Source organism: Nipponia nippon, unplaced genomic scaffold (assembly GCF_047370975.1).
Source record: "Nipponia nippon isolate SJK-2023a ecotype South Korea unplaced genomic scaffold, ASM4737097v1 scaffold_4, whole genome shotgun sequence".
Lineage (NCBI taxonomy): Eukaryota > Metazoa > Chordata > Aves > Pelecaniformes > Threskiornithidae > Nipponia > Nipponia nippon.
Genome location: NW_028262358.1, coordinates 99,159,460 through 99,185,479, shown reverse-complemented (window position 1 = coordinate 99,185,479; position 26,020 = coordinate 99,159,460). Strand labels below are relative to the sequence as shown.

Below are 26,020 nucleotides of genomic sequence, written 5' to 3'. Positions count from 1 at the left end.
GCACTGGGTAAACACTGAAAAAAAATAGTCTGATAAAGAATGATGTAGCACAAAAGACTATAAAATGCAATTTTAAAACAAATTAAATGTTTCTCTGACTGCCAGCATTACAGGGTTCATTTGGACATTGTTAAAGTATTTCCACAGAGTGGGAGAAAAACATTACACATCTGTTTCTTTACATACCTTGTGTTCATCAATTTGAAACAAGACTGTGTCCAAGATAAGACTTGGCCGAGAAGCTGCAGTTAGAGTTTGCTCAGCCTGAGTAAGCCAATTGATGAAATCTTGAAGTGAGTTGTGGAACTCCATTGCTAAATTGAGGGCTTCTTCCAGTTTGGTCTGTAAAGATACGTCATACTTTAATAGCAGTTGATATTGTGCAGGGGCTTCAGCCAAGTAAACCATTTTAGTCCAGCATTTTGAAGTAAACCATTTTAGCTTAGCATTTAGTTTAGCATTTTAAAATATTTTTCCAACTCGAAGTTTTGGAGTTTTAAAATAACAGCCTCTATTTGAGCATATTAAAGGAGATGGATAGAAGAGTAACAGTAAAATGTGTGACAGATGAGTAGAAAATACAGCACCTAGTATCAAGATAAAATTTTCCACATTAGAACATTACATGTCCTGCTACTTAACCCTAATGAGACACATAGATTTATCAACTTCAATACAAAATCAGTAGAATCTCAGAAATCTAAGGTGGTAGTTCATTTGGAAGAGCCTCTAAGGGGTCACCTAATTTATTCTCTTGCACTAAACAAAGAACAAGTTTGCCTAGACCACTTCTTTTTAATAAAGCCCAACTGGCATCTTGGTTGCCTGAACCAAGACTAATTTTGCATACAGAATTTTTGTTGATCATGAGACAGCAGTCAGAGATTTTCAGACAATTGCACTGGTGGCCTAGCTGAGCACTCCAACCTTACAGCTTCCTGCAAGAAGGTGCTCATGTTGGGTATTAATTAGTTTGACATTTTTACATTATACAGTTACCTTAAGAGACACCAGCATTCTTACTTTAAAATGTAGCTAAGTTGTGAGTTAAATATTTGTGCTTTATACATTATCAGGGCTGTACAGAGACTTCCTCTGTTTGTAATTATTGATATTCTTCATTGTTTGATTGAGGTAGAATAAATGGACTAGACTTCATGAAGGAATGAAAGCAGAACGAAATTAATAATAACAAATCGTATGGTGCATATCAGTGAAATCACTGATCTGCATTAGAACAGAAGGTAGTCACTTGAAGTAAGTGGCAGAAGGAAAAGCGTTTGGGAATTTTAAGAAAAAAATGGATAAAAGCTAGGAAAACTAATACAGCAATTCTGTACTGAGAAGGAGATAAACTTGAATGATCAAATAATTTTATTCACTCTCTCATGTCTACGATTACTGTAGTAGAAACCAGAAAAGCCCTCGTCCTACCAAATGAACGTTATTCAGTATCAGTTAACATATTTCTATGGAACAGACTTGTGCCATTCTCACTCATCCTTTCCCCAGTTATGGATAACCAACTTCTTGAATCCCATTTTTCCCCCAGTACTTTCTAAACATACCAATGAATTCTGCATAACTGCCTCTGCATTGATTTTAAATCTAAAAGATCAAGCAAGTATGCATGCATAAAAGCACTGAACATTACCGTCCTTAAATACATGATTTACACTTCTATTTTTATGTAAAAACACATACTTTTCTTTCACTGAGCTTTGTTTGTACTGATTCCCATTTTTCTTTTAAGTTATTTATGTCCTGCTCAACGTTTGTTTCAGCAGACTCTGGGCATCTTGCAAGCATCTGCTGGCCTTTCTGCATTAGACACTTGTATGTCTCTTCTTTGGCTTCAAAGGCAGCACAAAGTTCCTAAATAAAGCAAGCACCAAAAAATAAGTCAGGTAGAAATTCAATACTCTTTAGAAATGCTAGTATAATATTTATTCCTCCCCCAACATTTAGCGGGTATGATTAAGACTTAATAAAGGAAACATATGCAATTAATAGAAATGAGAACTTGTGTTGTCTGTCAGATGTTTTCTCTGAGATCCAAAGCTTGGCAAAAAAAGTACTATGCACTTATTGCACAAGATCTGCTACAACTTGGTTGGTTTAAAGTCCATCTGTAGCTGAAACACAAAAAGTGTCAGCATTATACAGTGTGCTGAAAGCCCAGACCTATCCAATACACCTTCAAAAGTGGCTGGAACAACTTGGGAGGGCTCCTTTATTGTACATTGTCTCTTTTGTTTTGCCTGTATCTTCCTTCACTTGTTTGGCAAGAGCACCAAAGACATTTCACACATATAAAGAAAGCTGGAAGAATATCGGTAACAACTGTTTTATCTGCTAACTGTTCTACTAACTATTCTTTTTTAACCATGTTAAAGATGAAGTGGCAAGAGATAAGGAGCTCCCACGCAACCCTCTTGACTCAAAAGGTCATGTTCCATATTTGTAACAGACCATCCAAACTGTACCAACGAAGTTGCTGCAGACTTCCAAATGAGGAACATCTTCCAGGAGATGAGCAGTAAGCGGCTTGCAAACAGGAGGAAAAGAACTTTTTACTTTGATTCCCAGGACAAGAGCCCAAACGCAGCATTTTCTTTGGGTTAAAAGATACCGTACACAGGGTTGTACCTAATCACAGAGGAAGGCAAAGCAGGAAGCAGGCTCAACCATGAGCTAAGATTTTACAGGACAGAAAGCTTCCTTGCTTTCTTTCTGAGAAAAGTGGTGTCACCTAGCCTGCTTCCTCCTATGCTCCCAACATTTCTGGTTTCCATAACTCCCCAGAGCATCTGATTCTACTGCAGCACAAGTAAACTTAGGGAGCGCAGCACAGGTGAGACACGGCACAGCAGGAGCAGCCCCGAACACTGGGGCTGGGCTCAGTCTAAGACAGGGGCTCATCACAGTGGTTAATTCTGCAGTACAGCCACACCCTTAAGAGGGCAGGAGCAATCGAAGTTATTTTAAAGGAGGAACTGAGAAGAATGATTGTTTTAAGAAAAGGAGAGGGATGTTCTGGGCAGCACTGGGACAGCCAAGGAGGCCTCTTTTTAAGCCCCTTTCCTGCTGGTGTCCTGTAATGTCTCTTCATATCTTTTGTTTTCCTTCAGCTGCCTTAGCTGAAAATGCTGCCCAATCTCAACTCCATTTGTGAACCAATTATGGTTGAGGGCTCTTTTATTCATATCTGTAGAAACAGACCTTATACTCAAGAAGATGGTTCATAACATTATTTCCAATGAGAACCAAATCAAAATATAGTGCAAAACTTCCTTCTTCAGTTACACGTCATAAATTAACATGGTTTGTATCACTTAGGGGCAAGTTTGAATTTGGAACTTATGATAAATAGTACTCAACATGACAAGTGGCCTCAACATTTCAGCTGCCCCCTCCCCCCCCCAAACCAGAATTTACACATATCTGCACAGATGCATTGAGGTTTAACTAAACTGAAACCCAGTCCTATCTTTTAAGGGTTATATACATCGAAGGATAACAAGTCAAGGCCTGCAGTTATATAATGGCCCACAACATAGTAACCATCTGTTAAAATGTACACGTACAGTTAGGAAATGATTCTACATATAAAGTACATATTACTGGGGGCATATTCACATTTCTTCCAACTATAACACTACATTCAGTTTAAAGATACATTAACTAATCAATCTGTAAGTGCAATAAGTACAGAAGATTTGCATAGTAAAAGAATGTACTGAAGAAAACCCTAAAATTTTCCAGGGAAAATATTTCTGTCGTGATCTGACTTTAAGTCCTAGATGAAAAAAGCAAAAAGCTCCACTGACCTCATGGAATCATGAGTATGTCCCACCCTCACAGGGGAGGAAAAAAAAAAAAAAAAAAAAGGCTTTTTTTTGCCTTTTAAGAGAAGGGTTGGGGGGTTCAAAACCACAACGTTATTTCTTTGTTTTTTCTTAGTTTCCTGTCATAACTGTTTTTAAAGCTGTGAATTATTTTCCTTCTCAAAAATAGTTACTGGTAAATTTTGGAGGGAAAAAAGAAGGAAAAAAGGCTCAAGCCACACCGCCCAAGTCGCAGAAGGCAAAGGCAGGAACTGAAAGAACAAAGGACTGCCCACTGTAGGAGAAGATCCAGAGGGATCTGCCATCCAGAGGGACCTTGACAGGCTGGAGAGGTGGGCCCGTGCAAGCCTCATGAAGCTCAACAAGGCCAAGTGTAAGGTCCTGCACATGGGTCAGGCCAATCCCAAGCACAAATACAGGCTGGGCAGAGAACTGATAGAGAGCACCACTGAGAAGAAGGACTTGGGGTTCTTGGTTGATGAGAAACTCAACATGACCCGGCAATGTGCGGTTCTCCCTCCCTGGAAATGTTCGAGGCCAGGCTGGATGGGGCTTTGAGCAACCTGGTCTAGTGGAAGGTGTCCCTGCCCATGGCAGGGGGGTTGGAACTAGATGATCTTTAAGGTCCCTTCCAACCCAAACCATTCTACGATTCTATGAAAAAAGTTCCCCACGTTGGCGGGCAATGACCTTTAGCATCATTCCAAAATAAAATCTGATTTTTAAAGCTATGACAATGCAGCGTTCTAATGGAAACTGTGTCAGGCATATTCGAGTTCAAGGACAGTTCAGTAAATATCACTCTCATATCTGAGCCAGGAGGTCAGGAGTTTAGATCACTGGGTTTGGACTTATATTCTGGCCTAACAGCACAGCATGATTTTACATAAATGGAGCACTATGAACCACCTTCTTTTGAGGTAAGAGATCAAGTTCAAGTGGTTTTTTTTAAGCTTTATGGTTCTACAGGGCCAGAGAAATCCATATAATGTTTCTTAAAGAGAAAGGAAGGGAAGAAAGGGAATAATTCAGGCATCCTGATCAGCTTGCCATTTCTAATTAAAGCAGAATCTCTGTATGAGCCAGTAGTCCTTATTACATCTGTGCTAATAATGACTTTAATGTCAGCTTTGGTTAGATAAAGAATAAAGGATCGAGTCTCTTAATTCAAGGTCCAATGAAAGTGGATCACTTTTAGATTCATCTTCATATCTTAGAAAAAGCATAGATGTAGTTATGGGTACAGAAGGTAAAAGAAGAATAGGAATCACTGAAAAATCTGCAAACACTTTCTGTTTTTCTTTCTGAGAATAAGGATGCAAAAGTTCTTTTATTTCTGTCTCAACACTATTAATGGTTCAGCTTTGGGCACCTCCCAAGTGACTACTTTTCCTACACTGAAAATAACAGTGTTGTTTTGAAGGCTATTGAAATTTTTTAAGATACTGTACAGACATTGTGATATATAGAACATGCTCTGTATTTACCATAAACACTCTTGAAAGACAGTTAGTCCTGAAATGCAATTTGCAAAGCATTCTAATACTGATACTTACCATATGGGTATTAAGCTGCTCTCTTGCTGTTTCTGGTAAGCCTCCAACAGGTTTTGATGCCAACAGCTGACGTTCAGTGTCTGTCAGCCATTGCTGCATATCTTCAACTTCACCATGGAAACCTTGGGCCTAAATTATACCATATCATTTTAGAGCTTACTTAAATGTTCTCCATTCTAATACTAGCTCAGATGCAGAAGTATACTGGCAAAAGATTTAATCAGATATTTGCAATAAACAAAGGAAATGAAAGGAAAAAAAAACCAAACCAAACCAGAATTTAAACTAGCTCAATCCAATCTAAATGATAAAAACAAAAACAATGGAAATCTTCAAAGCAGGCTAAATGAGCAACTGTGAGATCAATGTTTTCCCTGAATAATATACGTATACAGAAATTTCACCCTTTTAAAATACGTAGGCCAAAAGCTGAAGTATTGATTCAGCACTATAAAAGACAGTGGCCAGCTGTGGAAGATACAGCTGTATTCAAACTTTCTCCGAATTCAGGAGTGTCTGCGTTATGGTTTTGATTTAGGCCAACATCTAATACATGTATCTATGTATTTCATGTAAAAAGATACTTTTTCTGAGTTCTCTCTTTATTTGATCATTTCCTGTTCACCTGGATCAAGGCACTGTCCAGCTGCTGTTTCCTTTGTTCTGTTTTTTCCAACACGTTTTGCCAGCGCTGATTCAGAAGTTCCAACTTGCTCCGTAAATTACTTGCTTCTTCAACAGCACTTGATTCAATCAGGTCATTTCCTGCTTTCTTAACTGCTTCCACCGTAGACTGATGAGCTAGAACATCATTTTGTAGCACCTACAATTGTAACACAGTATGTATGACTGGCCATGTTGATAAGTTATTGAATGAAGGCAATTACGGTGACTGAGCTAGTTCTAATCCAGCGACAAGGCAATAGTTTAACAGCAGGACAGGTATCAGCAATTAAAGCTAATAACTAATGTCACTTCAATCAAAAGCAGTAACAGACCATTCTGCCAAAATGCTACATTTTATTTTTATATCTTGGAAAAAATAATATATTCTTCCTGAATACATTTATTTCTTTCTTAAATTACAAAAGGTTTCTGGTACTGCTAGTGAAGAATTATTTCTTCACTTCCCTTAATTTACTACATGTTTTTCTTTAATAGGATTTTTCTTTGGTTTTGAGGGTAAGGTGTGAAAACAATGTTATATATAGTAGTGCCAATTACTTGTGGAGGAGTAGTGTAAGAAGAGAGGAGAGAGAGGAACAAGAATACTATGTGCCTGCTGTGCCATACAACCATCTGACTGCAACAACGTCTTTTCATTTCAGGTCTACAACTCGTTTCACGTTATGTCAGGCTACCAGGACACTTCAGCTGTGCTAAAAGCTGGGGAACAATTGTAATACTAACATCACAAGACCTCCTCCATCCGGTTGAAAACCTGTTATCACGAACCACAGTAAAACCATAAAATGCAAAAAGTACATTTGGGAAAAAGGATGCTGTTTTCAGAAAGATTTAAAAAAAAAAAAAAAAAAGAAAAAAAACCCAAACCAAACCAAAACAAAAAACAAGCTTTAAAATACCAGAAATAAAGAACATAAAAAGAGAATATGCAAAATGGTTGGGGAGGGAATGGTAAAACCCATCTAAGAAATTCAAGTTTATAACAGCTGTCTTCCATGGGGTCTAGTTCAAACTCACCTCCCTCAAAACGCTACCATATGGGAAAAATATAAACCTAAATACATAGGAACTTTTAAATAAACTATAGAGAGCACTTGATGAAACAGCAAGTCACAAGTAGCCCTTGTATACAAAACACGCATCACATTTCTCTTCATTCTTCTAAGCTAAGCACTGGAAGATACTCGTTATTTTATTTTCCTAACAGGACGAAAAAGGGGATATTCACAGAAGCAGATGCATCTTATCCCTTCCTTCCTGCTGAGGCTCACTAAGAACAAGGTCTATTCTTTCCAAAGTTATTCAAGACATGGATGTTTTTGCAGGCTACCACAGGATGCACTACTGTGTGAACTTTCTAACCTATAGAGTCTGTTTTATGAAAAGGAAGTAGATTCGTTCATGTGTTTGCTGAACTCCTTCAGCGCTGAAGGTAGATGAAGTCATAAACGATGTCTGGATGCTTCTTCAGTAGTAAAACACTTGATTCGATAAGAATATAAAAGGTTCACGGAATGGAAGCTGGTTTTGTAATTTTTTTTTAATTTTTTTTTTAAAGGGGCTGCTTGCAACAGTAGTCACACAGTGCATGTAGATATTTCACTCTGCTCAAGTTCCAACTGACCACACAAAAAGGCTTCAGAAGCTGCATAGCTGCATTACCACAAACAATGAAAATGCCTTAATTATCTGCGTACTGTCAATTTCAATCAATTCTCTCTAAATCCAAAATGGACTCCGAATACTTTTCTCATCATATGCAGGCCAAAAACTAAATGGCAGATTTAAAGGAAAGGAGAGGATTTATGTGGTTAGTTTGAAATCTTCAGGCCTAGAAAGAACACATCATCATGAACAGCACCAAGCCACACAAAGAGGTAGAGAGGATCTTGCTCTTGCTCCTGGGAGATACTCTTCAAAATAAAGGCACAACGGAAGCATTCTTCCATGGGCTCCAAAGTCAAAATAATCAGTAAAAATACTAAAAAAAAAAAAAAGAATTTTTAAAATTGACCCTACATTTTATGTAACGAAAAGATGGGGGCATGGATACCCCTAAAGTTTGCTGAGATTTTCAGGGAAGCATTCTTCGTGTTAGTTGGACCCAACTGAGATATTATTTTGCAGAATTCAAACCAACAAATCACTATTTTCTGAGAAGGAAGAAACAAGAACGAAAGATGTGTAATCGTCAAGTGCATTTTGTGAGATCTGGCCTAAACAGACCTAATCAAGGAGTTTATTGCTTCAGGAAGAGTAGCAGGTTCAATAACTTTTGAGTTCCCTGAGTCAAATTGAGGTGAATAAAGGTGGAGACTAGGGTAAGCTGCTCTTTTGTAGCTAAAACCTATGCCACTTGCATGGCATATGCAAGGAAGGAAGGAATATGAAGGAGTAAGAGGAAAAATATTAGTTATTCCAAGCCTGAATTTCAGCTATAATCTGCATCTTGAAAATCTCTATAGAGAATTATTTATCAAGTGCTAAGTTTCACTACAAGACTCATCACTAAGATAAACATCAAAAGAACATTTCAGTTAATATTCATTAATTACATACATGATGTTTGGCAAGTTCAATTTCAATAGCCTTGGGGTCTCCACCCACAGGTTTCTGTTCATTCAGCAAGTCTTCTGTATGTGTCAGCCACGTCAGTAACTCATCCAGGGCATGCTGGAACTGCCCCAAGGCTAACAAGGCACCTTCCAGCTTGTGCTACAGTAAAAATAAAATTAACAATAAAATGCTTTCACAATACCATTGAATTGGCTTATATTACCATTAATCACCCTAATCCAGAGCGGAGTCCATGCATATGATAGCATAAAAACCAGGGAGAAACAGTTATCCAACACAAGCAACTGCTCTATAGTTAGAGCTGAGTTAGCAGTTCCCCTGTAAAGCCTTACATTCCAGACTTAAATTCCTGACCTTTGAAGACCCCATGTAACCAGAGCAGAGTTAAGTTTGAAGGTTCTCTCACCAGAGATATGACAGTAGTTTTTCATCACTTAAAACCTAATTTCAATATAAATGCAATTTGGCGCATGATCTTTTTAAAACCTTTTCTTTGTCGTGAAATGATTCAATTTATAAAAAAAATACACTGCAAAGCACTTCACCTTTAAATCTCTCTTTCACTTTGATAATTTAAGGAAAGAGCACTGAGTTTAATATAAAATTGTTGGTTTTTTTTTTTTGAAGTTCTCAGTTCAGCAGCTAATATTACTTTTGCACATATAAACATGTTTTCAACTGCTACTTAAGATGTCATCAAGTAACCAAAATGAAGTAATAATGACTCGACATGGCACTGCTGACGGAGGAATTGACAAAAAATACTGCTAAGGGTTTAAAAAAAAAAGAACAACAGAACAACGACTCAAGAACTTGTAAAATTAAAATTCTATTATATATAGTTCTGTAATTTCCAAACCAAAAGGAATGTGTAAATTGATACAATTATACATCATAAAAAGCTTTTCTCAAAAATGTAAGTCATGAATAAAGCCCCCACCTTCTAGTTTATTTACCTGTCTGTTTATAATTTTTTCTTCTAGGCTGTCCCACATTAGTTTGAGCTCGGAGAGAGGGTCTTGAACAGTGTGCTTGTCACTCTCCTCTGTTACCTTCTTCAGCAATAGTTCTGCCTGATGATTCAGTCTTTCCATTTCTATCTGCTGCTGATAAGCTTCTGTCTTAAATTGCTATGGTAAATAGAAAAAGAACACAAATAAACATATCACAAGTAATGATCTTCTTGAATATAGCATAGTACAGCAATATTCACAATACTAATGCATTGCTGTCAACTTTCATAAATTTGGGGGTTTATTTTCCAGGGCCAAAATGCTTGTAAGACACTGATAGTCCAGCCAGTCCCAGCTAACTGAAAACATGCAACAATGTCTTACTATTCTAGCAGATATTGCTAACTGTGACCAGAGGATGATAAAGATGCCCAATAGTATTCTCCAATGATCTCCCTAGTCTGTAAAAAAGGCAGAACATATATTATCAAAAGCACAAGAGCTAGAAGTTACTCAAGATAATACCTTAAACTTCAAATAGAATTACTCTTCAAAATTGCTGAAAGCAAATTTTCTTTAGTAGAACACCCTCTCTTGTACAAGTAACTTGGGCAGCAGTCTGAATACAACTTACATATGTGTGTTCTTCTGAACTATGTAAGATTATGGTTCATTTGAAGTTACACCATGAAATAGATAGATTAAACAACCTGTCCACAGGCAAAAAACGTACAAGTGAGCAACAAAACCAAGGACATTCCCTGATTATTATACATCCCTGTTTTTTATATATAGTATAACAGCCTACCAATGTCAGGAGCATACTCAGTCACAGATCCATACAGACAGATTTCTAAGTTAGTCTGAAATTTTGATTTTCAGCTTACTCATATATTGGGAATGTCGTGATCTGTGTGAGTATTTAGATAAAGCCCACGATGGTAGAAGTGAAGCTTTGGAGGCATTCTCTCAAAGCCTCAAGGAAGCTGTTCATGGTAGAAACCAGAAAATGTAAAAGTCATAGCAAAAGAACCTTGTATATCATAACCTTATAGCCTTTGAAAGAGAAGGAATGTTATTACAAGTATATCTGGGCTATCAGAACATATTCATAAAATAAAATGTAGTCTCACCAAAATTTTGAATAGATTTTAAAATGAAACATATTTTAAAATGAAAAGTTTGCAATGAAAAGTTATCTGAAATGTTTATACAGATTCTTTTTTACTAGAAATTGAAAATGAACATCGCTTTTGACTCTTGAAAAATACAGAAAAATACTAAACAACAAAGAAAAATGCAGACAGAGGAAAATATAAATGAAATAAATTGCTAATTCATACCTTAAGTTCCTCAGTTTGCTGCTTCACTGTCTCCAGATCTGTTCCAACTGGGGACATAGATGCTAACTTGCTGCCAGCAATGTCTACCCAGTCAAATATTGCCTGAAAATCACAGTATGAAATTGAAACATGAGCAGAGAAATAGCGTCATATTTGAAAGTTGTATTAAGTAAAATATCAGAATTTTTTTTTACTCCATAGAACAATATTGCTGTGCTTTCTTCAGCGACACCTAGGTTTCTTTGCAATACAAGGGATCAAACATTAACTAAAATATTCCATGTAATGGTTACGAGAATGTACATGCTACAAAAGACTGAACTTCTATTAGCAGTAATATTCTGCCAGTACTATTCATGCTGAGTAGTACTCCTTGAGTAGAATCAGCAATTTTTATGAATACCTAAAAGGAAAATACAAGACAAACTCTGTTCTGCAGTTCTTTGGAGCAAAGATGGAAGGCAGTAGCTGAATGATAACACACTTTAAATGATGATTACAAACAAACTTCTTTTGAAGGATAATGTTATCTGTGTAAGGAACATGACCCATTCAGTACATATTAGATAGCGAAGGGCTGTAACTGAGCTTGACTGAATCTCTGTAGCATAATGCAGTTATAACTTAAAAAAAAAAAAAAAAAAAAAAGAAGACTCCCTATTTCTGAGGCCTTGTGGGTACTTCTTTTGCTACTGAGACAATGCAGAACAACCTCAAGAATACTCCACTTACAGATTAAGAACAGCTACATCAATCTGGGTAGTTGCATAGGGGAAAAAAACCACCTCTGCTAAGCCCTTTTCCTCCTGCCTGTTTTCTGTGATTCGTTACAGAGAAAGGTTTAGGATGGCTTGTCAGAGCTGCCCACTGCTACACAGCTCCTTCAGAAAAGAACTACCCCCAACAAGCTCAAGAGGATGAGGCAGCTGCAGCTAACAATCTGCCCACAATGCTTTTCATCTTGTCTACTGAAATGAGCATAAAGAAGGCATTTAAATACAGTTCTTTCACAAAGTACCAAGCTTGTAGGATATACAATGTACAGCCACAGGAAATACAAAGCACTTAAACCAATGGCAAGGTTCCTAATGTAACCCTACAAGTCAACTTCTGCACAGCATGAACATAAGAGAACTTGGAGAAGAATACATAGCGAGGGTGCACTGGAAAACAAGCATGTTGCATTATTATTACGGAGTGTTCTGCTGCTTGATCTGCACTGAACACTCAGTGTCATGTGAAACTCTAATTTTAAACATTTAATGAACCAAGAAAGACAGTAATTCCATTGAGCAAAAGAAATAGTTTTGCAAAAATCTGACCATGTTTGGAATCTTTTCAAATGTTCCAATCTTCTGGCCGTTCACTGGCAAAAGATGAGAGGCATGCCACTTAGCCAAAACATGCAAAGAATATGCAAAAAAACCCCACCAAAACACGTATATAGAGAAAAGATATCTAAAAAAAAACTGCTGGAAAATTTACCTACAGATTTAAGAAGTGAATCATCTTCTAAAGTATTGTGATTGGATAAATTATACGAAGAGTTAGTATAATGGTCCAGCAACATTATGTTAATAATATTTTTTGCTAAAGATATTCAAACTTAAATACCTGACTTATAAAAAAGGTAGAATAAAACTGAAGTTCTTTCACTGTCCTCCACTCAAAGAAAATAGCAGCAAGCGAGTATATGGACCTGTATTCTGTTCCTTTCAGATCATGTACATGTGTCACAATTTCAACTCACCTATCATATGAAGCACTGACTATCACAAGAAAATGTGAGCAGGATTACTGTGAATTTGTGTGGTATCAAAAAAACCTCTGCTCTTATCAATAAACAAGGGGACATTAATTTCAAATCTAAACACAGTGCAATATATGAACAACTACATGAAGAAAACAACCCAAATAGATTTATTCTTTAATGCAAAAAACAAAAAAAAACAACCAACCCTGAGAAAAAATATCTGCCTACTGAAGAAAATAGTTACTATATCAGAGTGATACATTACTTCTCACCTACCCAATCACATGACATGTTTTACTACAACCACATTAAAATCTATGGACTCAAGATTGGGTTAGGTCTATCACACCATCTTACCTGCAGTCCATCTTGGTATTGAACAGCTGCCTGCATAGCTTCAACAAGCTTATCCACCCGTTCTTTCCATGTTTTGTTTAAGGCATCCCAGGCAGAATTCAGCTGCAAGTAAGTGCAATTTACTCCAATGGACAAAAGAATTTTACTGCTGTATAATGTGCATTCACTCATTATTCACTGATCAATTAACACCAATAAACTAAGCATGAGTAGTTCATATTCATTCCATACTAACACTCTTGTTCTCCCTATCACTGCACAATTTCCCACAGAATACACTAGAGGTTCTGGATTACAAAAGCTGTAAACTTCAACACTGATTATTGAGTACTTTTATTAACATAGGGATTACAGTTAACATGGGATATACCATTATTAAATCATTTGGAGTTGCATCATTATAAAAAAGGTAGCTTAAAAGCAACGTACATTGCTGAACATTAGAGAAATTAAAAGTACGCTGTAGTCATCCAAACAGGGCTGTCTCAGTTAAGATGTCTCACTTGGCATAAACCAGATATATCCAAAATTTATTCTAGCATTACTTTTGCAAAAAGTAGCCATCTGTTGTATTAATCAGTGAGTATTTTTACAGAAACCCCTTCTTTTACAAAAACTTTAACCCATAAATCAATAAAATAAAATTGTGTCTACATTCTAATCTAATCTGAGTCAAGATTCATTTACCTGAAAAGCAAACCTCACTTTAACACAAAGGCTTTGGGGATATCTTACTTTCGCCACAAAATTTTTATTTTCAAAATTTATTGGGGCAGGGGGATATACCAATTTCAGCTGAACAAGCATCTAACATAACAGATTTAAACATTTGCATTTCCCATACCTCATCTATACTTTTGTTGACAATAGGTTTGTCAGGCTCTCCACAAGCAGCTCTAAGTTCAGAGCCAAGGCTCACCACTGTTTCTAGTTCTTCTTGTAGTCCATCAATTTCTTCTTTAGCAGCCTACAAAGAGGAAAAAAAAATCCAACAGTGCTAATACTAAATTTAATAATCTATGTACAGCTTGCTTTCAAGACAGAACATGGCAGGATTTGACCTTTGTTTTCTTTAAAGTCACTTGGACTTACAATTGGATGCTTAAAATATAAGCATTCCTTTGCAGTGTCAGAGTGAAATCAACTGACATCAGTCTAACTTATAACAATGGCTTATGATTGCATTTTGCATGACATGGGAAAAATAAACAGGAAGTTTTAAATTAGATTTCTTTAATCAGAGTGTTTTCTTTTTCAGAGGTTATCATTTAACCTTCACATCTTTAACTATCAGCATAAATAATTACAGGCTTAGAGCGTAATACATAGAGCATAATACATCTGTACCCCTTTCATTTAGATGTTACGTATTACTCAAGGAATCTAAAGTATATATAACTTTTAAAAGTCTCAGTGATATGCTTATTATATACATGTTTATAAACAGATATGTAAATATAATGACAAGCACATGTTGCACGCTCACTGCAATTAAGCACTGATACATGTTATTTACCAAAGACTCTTGAGATACCATTATAGTAAATTTCTATACAATTATCCCTCTTGGTCTCTTAAAAAAAATATTCTCCTGTGGTATTTCATAGTAATTCTGTCTTTTCTCTGCATACCGTAAATAAAATACTTCAAGTCAACAAAACACTTTCTACTGACCTCAGCAGCTTCTTGCTGTTGCTTGACTACAGATGGGTCAACTCCAGGTCCCTCCAGTTCTCGAATGAAGTCCTGAGTATCTTTAATAGTAGCTACAAGAGCCATATGATCACACCAAAACTTTTCAGCTAGTTCCATTACATCCAACAATTTGGCCTCCCTTTCCTCAGTCAAGGTCTGGATGTCTTCCCAAATGAGGACCATTTGGTCTAGTTTATCTTGAACAGCTAAACAACAAAGGAACTAGATTACTACCTTGGCAAACAATTTTTGGCCATAAATCTCTCTACAGTTCTACAGCAGAAACATATGTGTACATTTTAAAATTTAGACTCTCAAATTTTTTCTTTACAGGACTCCTTATAATGTTAAGTGGAAACAACCAACATGGCCTTTAAAAATAAAACAAAGGTCATATCCACGATGAATTATTTTAAACGAATGCTTTGCTTTTATAAATCTTTAGCAGCTTCTCCAGGAGAACACAATCCCCAGATTAGTGGTCATCAAAAATGAAGATTTTTATATGCTACAGCTTGCTGCATTTATACGACATGAAACTTTCCTCAATCTACTACCTTTGGCAGATATATCCTTATCAGCTCCTTCTGAGCGAGCAATCATTTCCTCCCCTCTCTGTTTAAGTGTCTCATACACCGGCTGAAGTTTTTCCAGATCCACTGACACGTTCTTATTTTCACTGATTTGCTCTTTGATCTTCTCAACCTCTGCTGAGATTGAAGGTGGCTGCCTCAGACGTTCAACTATGCGTTTCAGACTCTCAAGAGTTGGATCTATCTTGTCATGAAACTGGAAGGGTGGTAAAGGACAGAAAGAAGTGGCAGAGAAATTAGAAAAAAACCTGAAAAATGGCATCTGAAATTCTCTTGGGGAAAGGTACTTTAAAATTAACGTATTTAACATCTCTATCCAACATATGTATGTTCAATTTGCAATACCTCCCTTTGTGGTTCTTCCCCTCTTTTAATATCTAAATTACAAAAATAACCTTGCAAAATGGTACTTCCTCTCAGATTTAAGAATTTTACTATGAAGTCTGGGTTCAGTCCTGAGACACTCCATCTGAAGATACTATACATATGGCAGAATCCACTTGCATTTAGTCCTGCGGAATTCATACAGTAGTTTGTACCTTGTTTTGGAGAGCCATGGCCTTCTGACTTCATTTCAGAAAGATATTTACCTTAATATTAAATACATACATTTTTGTATCAGGACCAACACACTGGCATACAACCACCGATTAAGATTTGATATGTAACGTAATTCAAAAAGACACTTGTTAGTGCCCAGGTGATGCTTGTTAGCGTAGTAAAGGTACGTTACTTTCTGCAACTAAAAGCACACAACAGCGTGTATTATGTTCACCCACATTTTACTGAGCCCAGGTAGGTGCCCAGAAACTCAATTACAGCTATGTTAACATGGTTCATCCTTTGGTCCAAAGTTAGCCTTTACTGTATTAGAGCCATAGAGATTCCTAAAATATCTCACCACCATGCCCCTTTTAAATTACAGAAATTAATAAATTGTGGGTGCATTTAATGATCCTCCAGGATCTACAAAAAGCACTCTTGACTACACTTGGGACAGGTGTTAGAAAAAGCACAGCAAAATGAGATTACCTTATGTGAACTAATAGCTACATCCTTTCTCTTCAAAGGAATATAGGCAATACAATGTAATTACTTTTTCCCACCATACAATCCACTTCAAATCAGACTCTGTGACTAAGGTTATGGACTCAGTGTTTTTGTTAGAAGTGTGAATATCATACAAGCCAGCAAAATGTGTTATGAAAGATAAGCAGCCTTCCCACATCCAAGACTTCTGAAAAACTGATTGTGGCAACAAGACCTTACAAAAGTAGATAAAAACTGAAATTAAATTGGCAATATTCAGGTCTAATTTTAGGACATGTATATTACATTTTAGAATTGTCAGTGCATTCAGTGGGCCTCCTTGTACTCATACTTCAATGAATGAGACAAGGTATTTTACTACTTAAAAGGAAGAAAATGCAAGTCATTATAACCTCTCATTCTGGCTCCATACGTTATGTCCTGCCTTTGATACATAATGCAATTTAATATAATTTAAAACCTGAAGAGTTAAATAATTATTCTTTCAGGACTGTCTAGACAAACATTGACATAGCCATCATAGTACAGAGCCCTGATAATATATATTTACCTATCTTAATAAAAAAAGATTATATAAAATTACATTCTGGGCATTACAATGGTTTGCTTTGCCATCTGCATATACATTTACCTATGTAAAATGAACCTTAAAGTATTGCATAAATAATTAAGTATTTTCTCAAAATCTGATTATATTCTAGCTGTTACCAAAGAATGCATTTTTATTCTTGCTTTCTGTAGTTAGCCAGTACAACGTGTTAATGCCTATCACATAGAAAGCGGGGACTCGAATGCTAAGTATCTCGATTTTCAAATGTGCAGCTTCAAATATGGGGAGGACTGAGAATTTATGATAAAGAAAAACACTGAATCTAAATAATTGGGCATCTTCCAGAGGTGTCAATAAGGAAGGTGTTTAGAATGACTTAAAATATAATATATTGTCTATAACCAGTTCAAAAGCAGGATGATATCTGATGTCACTTTTCCCCCTTAGCTTCTTAAACTCAGTCTGCAGGAGCTAGAAATACGACATTAAGTACAATGACAACATTATTTAGAATGTAGATTTGATAAGAACTTTAAGATGCATTTTTATTTATTATTTTAGACCTGAGCAGAATATAGCACTTAATTTCCAGCAAACAGAGAAAAAGGGGAATTTCCTATAAAAAGGGCAGTATAGAACGAAGTATTTTTATTCAGGTTTTTGTATGGGTTCATGTACACAGTTTTACTGAGTTCTCTTCTGAATTTGGGGTTGAGTAAAATAATTTCCTTTTGGGTTTAATAACAATTAACCCAATATTTAAAAGTCTCTAGAATGCGATACCTAACAATACTCTACTGAGATGCATTGCATAGGCTGATGAACCTAAGATACACAGCTTTAATGGACTTCATCTGAATTTTATGCTTATGATGACGTTTTGTGAGGTCTACTTTTGCTGACAATACTTTTACGTAACAGTTTAAGCATATGTTACGTTAAGTTCTTGTGGGTCTGCAACAAAGACCAAATGCTATTACCACTGCCAAACTACCCTCTAGTTCCATTGGTAACGGACTAAAGCTGCCAAGTCTGAGATATAACTATACTCGAGTTAACTTATCAACAGTGACATCCACATATGAATGAAGCATCAGCCAATAACAGACCAGCAAGAGAAAACAGAATAAAGTGAAAATAAACCCCCACATTTTTAGACCAAATGTTCCTCTTTTTACTTCAAAATTAAGAAGCAGTAACACTTTTCAACTGCAGCAGTCATAATACTGACCAATATATAAAATTATAACCCCTTGAGAAATAGAAAAATCAATGCCATAAGCAACGATACGAACACTCACAGGCCATTAGTTTGAAAAACACAGATAAAACAGCAGTTTAGTCTTGATATATACATGTAAGATGACACGTCCGTGTATCTTTCCATTTGAATGAATCCAATTATACTTTAAACTTAAATTGATACCTGGGTACACTGAGAAATGGCTTCATCCAGTGCCAGTGCTCGCTTTTTGACATCTTCCTTAATTTTACTGTAAAGGGTGTCAGCTGCCACATATTTCTCTTGGATAGAAAAACCTTCTCCTGGGCTCAGCTCCAGCAACTGGGGCCCAGTTTTGTTCATCTTATCTATATGAGGCTTGTGCTCAGCGATCAGCTCACGCAGTTGCTATAACAAACGAAATAACTTATCAGTTTCTTATGCTTGCACCACCACATTACAGCTGTCCACACTTCTAACACATCCAGCTGGCAAGAAATTCCAAACAAATACCCTTCATCCTAATGTAAAGCACAAATAATATCAAATAAAGTTAGTGACTGCTCTGCCAGTGATGGCTCCCATTCCAATATAGAGCTATCCAGGCATGAAACATCACAATTAGAGACGCACTGGAAAGGTCTGTGCAATACTCTTGTAGGACATATGATTACAGGTAAAATGTAAGATGCTAACTACGCGTATGATGCTGGCAACAGGCACTCCCCATTATATTTAGTGCCTATAATGACAGAAATGGCAACAATATTCCAGACGTGTGTAACACCACCACGTATGTAATTTTCATGTTGGTATTTGTCACTTGCTGCAAAGCCTTCCTTTGAAGAACATTACAGAAAGACTACTGGCATTGCAACAATATTAATTCAAATTATCCTTGATTTAAGAGGAGGAAGCTAGCACAAGGAAGGATCAAAGAAGTCAGTGAAAAGGACAAAAGGACAAGGAAGACTGATCAGTAGAGACCTATCAACCTAGTTTAGCAGTCTCCCCTCTGGCCACAAGACCCTTCTGTCTTCACAGCAGTGCTATCACTTAACTGACATGAAGTTTAACACGTAATTAATAAGTAAACTAAATTTGATCTCAGCTGCCTACTCCCTCTCATCATCCACCCCTGAAGTAAGTCAAAACTGTGCAGAAGACTGTGCAGAGGCTTGTGGAAGTGAAAGGTCACAAGGTGTCTTCCAACTTGCCTAAGGATTTTGGTTTTGTTTACTTGCACCCATAGATCTGACAAAAAGGAAGGGTTTCTATGGGAGTAGCCCAATCCTTCCCTCCACTTGTATTTATTTTCTCAGCTCATTCCTCCCTCTTCAGAAAAATCCCACTGTCTTGTAAGGCACTGTCCCTCTTGGTGCTGTGAACGCCACGCATTTCTATCCTATAGCCCCTGTGCAGAACATGAGAGGCACATGCTCTGTTCCTCCCAGCTCAGAGTTTGTTTAAATTAATGAAGACACAGAAAAGGGCCTCCATCAGTCTCAGTGTAAATAAATCCTTTTCTCTTCAACTAAGGTCCTTCCCTTAAAAAGAAATCCTGATACTGGCTTGCTTACTTGCTCCTCCCCAGAAGAGGAGAGGTTGAGAAGATTAAAAGGACAGTGACCGCGTGACCGTGACTCTCCACGGTCCCCTGATGACACAACAGCAACGAAAATACAAAAACCCATGACTCTAGCCACTTCCTGAGAACATAACTCTATTTGTATACCTTGCAACACAAAAAATAATGTTGATTAGCAGAGAAATGGTGAAATAAAGAACAGTTTGAAAGGTTTTAGAAAATAATTTTGTGTTTTATTTTTGTGCACAAATAGATGATTTGACACAAGGCCACAAGAGTGCACGTTTCTGGGTCCAAACCTTATGCTAGTACTCTGCTCACAGCTCAGTTCAAACCAAACTGACTGCACGTTACTCACACAGAATCAACTCTATGAATTCCATGACTTGGAACAAAGACAGTCATCAGTAAATACATCAGAACAGAAACATAAGTACATATAAAAAACTGTTTTCAATTCGCATTCAGAACCTTCTTTCTTTTTTTTTTTTTTTTTAATAGAACAATAAATGATTTGGTCTTCTCCATGATGTACTACTGGGTAAGCAGTTCCAGTAAACAAGTATTTCAGATCAGATTACGTGTTAAAATTGCCTGACATTAATCTTCTACTTAACAAACAAATCTCAGCTAATGGCATAGCCCAGGGAAAATGCAAAAATGGAAGCTCATCTGAAGGGCCTCTCATACAAGCAGAATGATTAAAGTAGATGGGGAACAATCCTGTAAGTAAAGCAAGCATGATTTGGTTCACGGTGACTAATCAAGCTGGTTTGTAAAGCTCATGTTATATAGTTAGTCTTAACAGAGCATGTTTGTTCATTGTGGTCATAATAGGAAGACAAATGAGTGAACCCAGTATTTACCAGTACGTAAGAGCGGCACATCTTCATTAACTGGTCTCAGAGCAAACAAGACTTTGAAGCCAGGGTTCATCCTATCTAACTTGAGTCACTTAATTGAGGCAGCTAAAATTAAAAAACCTAGTTACTCTACACTCAGTAGGGAGAGACAAGTATCTCCAGTAGCCATATGGGCTTTGCATGGGCCAAAACATGCAGGTTTTTCACCTCGGTGGGATACATCTGATTCTGTGATACTAGTAGCCATATATAAAACATACTCATTTTTATCCCAGCTGATTATTCCTCCATGTAAGAAAGCCCATAGGGTGGCCAGGCTACAACACTGTTGCCTCTATTTTGTGATGTTACAGTAAACAATTATTTCTTTGAATTATTACATAACAAACATACTTTACATGAGAAATGACTATGGGATTGGCCAGAACCCAAGCGATCAGTTCTTGGCCTCTAATTGTCCTGTCTTCCCAGCTCAGCTAAGTTTAGTTCCAATGATACCAACAAAACAAAGCCCAAATTTTTTACAGGTACATAAGATCAACATATGTGCATATTTGTATACAGACTGTACACAGGGCAGCATTGCACTTTCAGCATGCTGACAGCAGGTACTCCAGTTCTTTAGACAGTCATGTTTTACCTTCTTTTGTTTCTTGCTACAACATCCCATGTCTGTTCTTTCTGTTTATGGGTTTGGTTTGTTCTAATACTGACATTAATGTGTACTTTTAAATATACTTCTTAACTATTAACTTTTGTGTGCTCAGTTCTCTCACTAGAATGGCAATTTTTTCCCCTTTAGCCCTCTTTTATGCTTATAATTTGTTTGCTGCCTTCCCCAGAGAATCTTGTTTGCATGCACAATTTGGGGAACAGTAGAGGCACGACTGAAAATGTATTTGTTTTGTACTATTATTTTAAATAATTCTTTTTTCAGCAGAAGTATAACTGCCTAGGTTTTCAGCATTTAGCAGAGTACTCCACAGTTCTAAGCAGAATACTACTTGGCTTTTGACACTTTGCTTTTCAAAACTGGCAAAATGCTTACCCTATGCTCTTCTTGCTGTTGCTTTAAAGTTTCATATTCAAGGGCTGGCGCAGGAAGCTGAGAGATGATCATTTCTGTTTCAGTTAACCATGGCCAAAGCTCTTCATAAGTCTCCCAGAACTGGTTAACCAGGGACTGAGCCCGTTCCAGCTGGAGGTTTCTCTCAGAGTTCATTTGACAGACTGCATCATATTTCTGTAAGAGGCTTTCCATTTTTTTCTGTAAAATAATATTAACAAAAAATAGCAATGTGTATTTTTCTACATGTCTATTACCTTCATTTCTAAACAATCTTTGATAATTATAGCACCAAACCACAGTGAACTAAACCTGAGTTTTGATAATGTTTCTTGTTTCTACAGTATCAGTGTTCAAGGTAGACAGAATCAATATTGCGGAAGATAGGTATTTAGCAGAGTACTTTCAAAGTAATTAGAACATATTTAATGATATTGATATTTACAAATAACACTTTATTCGTAGGGCTTCCAGTGAAGCTGCAAATTATTTGACGGCAGATCTTAGCCCCACTTCCTTACTGAAGACGCTTATCTTCAGTGACACTTGGCAGAAACTAAGTTTTCCCCAGTATTTCTGAATCAAAGCATCATGAACAATACACAAAAATCTGATTTTTTTTTTTTTTTAAACCTGGCAAGAGAATAGGGTATACGGATGTTCTTGTAGCTTATAAACTTGCAACAGAAACCACGGAACATTATTTTCCAGGTTAGCAAACATTAATTAATGAGGATGTATTACCATCAATAATACGATAGAACTACAAGGTTTAAACATTACAGATCTACTGTATTCGGGCACGTGATAATAAAAGAAAGTATTAACTAGCTATATATTTTTCCTGTGGAAGACCGCCCATGTTATCATTTTTATGAAATATTATACGTGACAATGCACATAAATGCTAGCCTTGGAAAAACTAGACATATAAGCAAGCCATTGAATGTGAAGTAAAGAATCTTTTTTGGCGGAACAAGCTATTCTTTCATTTGTTATGTCTTGCATGTAAATTAAGTATAGAGATGCTATCCAGAGGACAAAACATAGCCTAACACACAGATATACAGTATTTTTGACAAGCACAAATATTTAAAAGAGACTCATATAAAACTGCTCCCCCTTATGACTACAGTTTCATAGACAGAACATCCCATCTATTTGAAATTCACTTAAGAGCAAATCAAATTTATTCAGAGATCCTGCAGCAGAGCACGATTAGTGAAGTATTGTTGTTCAAGGAGAGTGGTCATTGGAAGGACCGAATTTACACAACATACCCAGCCTCACTGTAATTTAGCAAAACAAAAAAACCCCCACAACTAACCCATTCTTAAATGCCAAAATGAAAAATCTGTCTATATACAACCCCAACATCAGGCTCTGTGTGTGTGTGTGTGTAATAAACAAAGGCATAAGAATGACTTTCATGGGCTGTGTTAGACAACAGGACAGAATAAACTTGGCAAATAAGCTCTACACTGAAATCAGCAAAAATGAAAGCGAAGATTCACGCTGAGGTACACAGCCATTGAATCCAGCAGAGAAATAAACACGCCCAGAGCGTCACCGACCCAAGAGAACTGGGGAAGATAGCCAGATTCCACACACACCACCCCAGATGACTAATACCTTTTCACTCAGTGATCCATTGGCTAAAATACTGTTTACTATGGATGAAAATGATAAATGGGGCTCCAAATTAATGTCAGCAATGAAGCAAGTACAGTGGATTTGCTCTTTGAACATCCTGAAGGAAGGAGAGTGATACACAAGAGCATTTCTTCTAGTATTACAATCCTCAGACTAGAAGTGGCTGTAATTAATGCTTTTTCATTAGTATTTCAAAAAAGACACTATAGGAATCCTTCTACTTATATACTGTCTGCACATCTACCGCTGTAACTGCAATTTAAGGAACTTTACCTTCATGGTCTGTTTCTCTTCTTCAGTGCATGTGTTCATAATCTTATCCCCAGATTTAACAAGTTCATCTATAGTATCTTTGTGCCTCAAAATCTCCATGGTAAAAGCCTTGAAACACAATAAAAATTGGTCAGGAAAAAAAAAAATGAGAGTACATGGAACAAAAACTATTTTTGAAGTGCATCATGATGGACTGAAAATTAAATCACGCCAGTACATTTTCTAGATGGAGAGTGTGCCGGCCAATAATTAACATGACAGTTGGAAATGCATTTCTTTTACCTTTTGAACTTGTAGCTGAGCCGTGGTCTGGTCTTGCTCAAGCCTAATATCACCCAGAGACATCAGCTTCTTTTCTGTTTCTGCAATCCAGGCAAATTCAGCATCAGCTGCTTGATCAAACTAAATGAGGGAGACATGAATTAGTTCAGCAGTTCTACAGACATGAAATTAGAATGACTGTTTCTAAAATTTTAAAGAAGATTAAAAAGCATACTTTTGAATTATTAGAAAGATAGCAGCTCACTTTCAATATGAGGTATTTATATAAATGAAATGCAAAGCCCAAAATGGTTCTGAGGGATTGTAATACAAGCAGCTTAATTCATAAGTGTGACAAAGCAACAGAAGCAAATACATTTTTCCAAACCCTACAGCTCTCTAACAGACATAAGAAAACAAAAGGGGTTATAATTTCAGAATTTTAACTAGACTGTTTATTTTCATTTTATTCTACTTTCACGTGTCTTTTCCATCTCTGTATTTATTATTACTGCTAGTGTTGCAATTATCCTAATAAATAGTTGTTTGATGTTATCCTTTTAATCTTAAGAGTTGCTTTAGTATTAAATGATATAGGCAAAACAATCACAATTCAACTAAGTCAGCGGAAAAACCTCACTTCATTCACAGAAGACAGAATTTCATCCAAAACTAGACCTTGGATTAAACGCAAAAATTCTATGGAGCATTTGGGTGCAGTCAGTCCTTTTCCTAAAAGATTAGCTTTTGACTACCATTAGTCAAGACTTAAATGTTTCAGAAGTTACCTCAAAGCACTAAAGTAATGAGAAGATTTAAAGGATCTGTTTCTTACTAATGTGCAAAGGAGAACATGAGATCCTGAAAAGAAGTACACAGGGATCTAATTCTTCTGAAAAGTAAGACCAAATTTTAAAAAAAAAAAAAAAAAATCATACATTCTCTCTTCAGCTCAAGTTTCTAGGCATGTATCTTAGCACACACATGTTGCAGTACTCAATGGGGGCAGCTTTGAGCTTAAGCCACAGAGAAAGACTACATGGGATGATCAGATGCACAAAACAGTCATCGTAGAAACTACTAAGAACTAATTTATTTATTTTAAATGCTGATCCCCGCTGCAATTAGCTGAACATTAATACGGCTCTGAGTTATTGTGAAAGTGTCAGGACGTTTTAGGACAGAACCTGCTTCTTGTGTTGTTGATACCTACACTTTCCTCAGAAGTTGCTTTCTGACCACTCTCAGTCCCTCTTGTCTTTTAAATCTGCTGGTCTGTGCCTTTGTGGCTGCAGACCACGATAGCCCTGCTCCTGTAACGTAGCTGGAGTTCACTTTAGCCACTAAATCAGTCTTGTTTTAGTGGTTAATCGTGAGTCACACAAAAACAAAAGAAGCGGTTCTGAGATTTCATTTTTTATGAGTCAATCTTTTTCAGCCTTTATAACCCCTTTGTTACATGAAAGAGAGCACAAACATTCTTTTTCACTATATATCATTTCTCATTTAAAGTAACAGATAAGTTTTGTCCTAAATATTGTGACTTCCTAACAGAAAGGTTTGTTCTGGAACAATCAGTACTGTAAACATTAGCACGAAGCACATGCACCAGTGGTAGTTAAATCCTGGCTTTTGAAACTGCAGTTCACAACCAAGCTCTTCAGAAGCCCATCTATTTATGGTCCAAATGAAGGCAATGAAGAAGGTGATTTCAAATGTGTTAGATGTACAAATTAACTGCAGCATGACTTCCTGATACCAAATATTCATGGGTATTTAAGTAATATTGAGCAAATATTTAATGGAAATAACAAAATCAAGGCATGGCAGTGAAACTTCTAGGTTACATAGCACTGAGGAAGGACAGGACTCTCAACTCCATTTTCTGAGGGTACAGGATTTCCAATCTGTGATGTTCAAATATAACATTAAGGAATAAAAAGCACAAAATTGGTACTCTCTGCATCCAAATTTTGAAGTGTTTTCTTTCCATTATGCACGACAGTTATTTATGAGCCCTGAACTTCACTTGAGTCACTACAAAATCATCTACTTCATCCCCACCCAGTTTAACCAAGCATAGTTCATTGTGGTACTTTTTATTCTAACCAGGAATGATTGACTTCTGAATA

General features: G+C 36.7%; 1 protein-coding gene across 14 annotated transcripts in view; it reads right to left on the bottom strand.

Moving 5' to 3' along the window:
• The window catches only part of DST (dystonin), a 315,735-nt gene that overhangs the window by 32,173 nt on the left and 257,542 nt on the right, over positions 1–26,020 (bottom strand). For all 14 annotated transcript variants that reach the window (XM_087774769.1, XM_087774770.1, XM_087774782.1 and 11 more), the window contains 15 exons: positions 23,910–24,029; positions 23,628–23,735; positions 21,684–21,902; positions 18,389–18,592; positions 15,327–15,558; positions 14,749–14,975; positions 13,919–14,041; positions 13,075–13,176; positions 10,965–11,066; positions 9,625–9,798; positions 8,651–8,806; positions 6,030–6,227; positions 5,405–5,533; positions 1,705–1,875; positions 187–342 (listed from right to left, as the gene is read on the bottom strand). In XM_087774769.1, the coding sequence (XP_087630895.1) occupies positions 187–342; positions 1,705–1,875; positions 5,405–5,533; positions 6,030–6,227; positions 8,651–8,806; positions 9,625–9,798; positions 10,965–11,066; positions 13,075–13,176; positions 13,919–14,041; positions 14,749–14,975; positions 15,327–15,558; positions 18,389–18,592; positions 21,684–21,902; positions 23,628–23,735; positions 23,910–24,029 (2,421 nt within the window). The remainder of the gene's footprint in view (positions 1–186; positions 343–1,704; positions 1,876–5,404; positions 5,534–6,029; positions 6,228–8,650; positions 8,807–9,624; positions 9,799–10,964; positions 11,067–13,074; positions 13,177–13,918; positions 14,042–14,748; positions 14,976–15,326; positions 15,559–18,388; positions 18,593–21,683; positions 21,903–23,627; positions 23,736–23,909; positions 24,030–26,020) is intronic.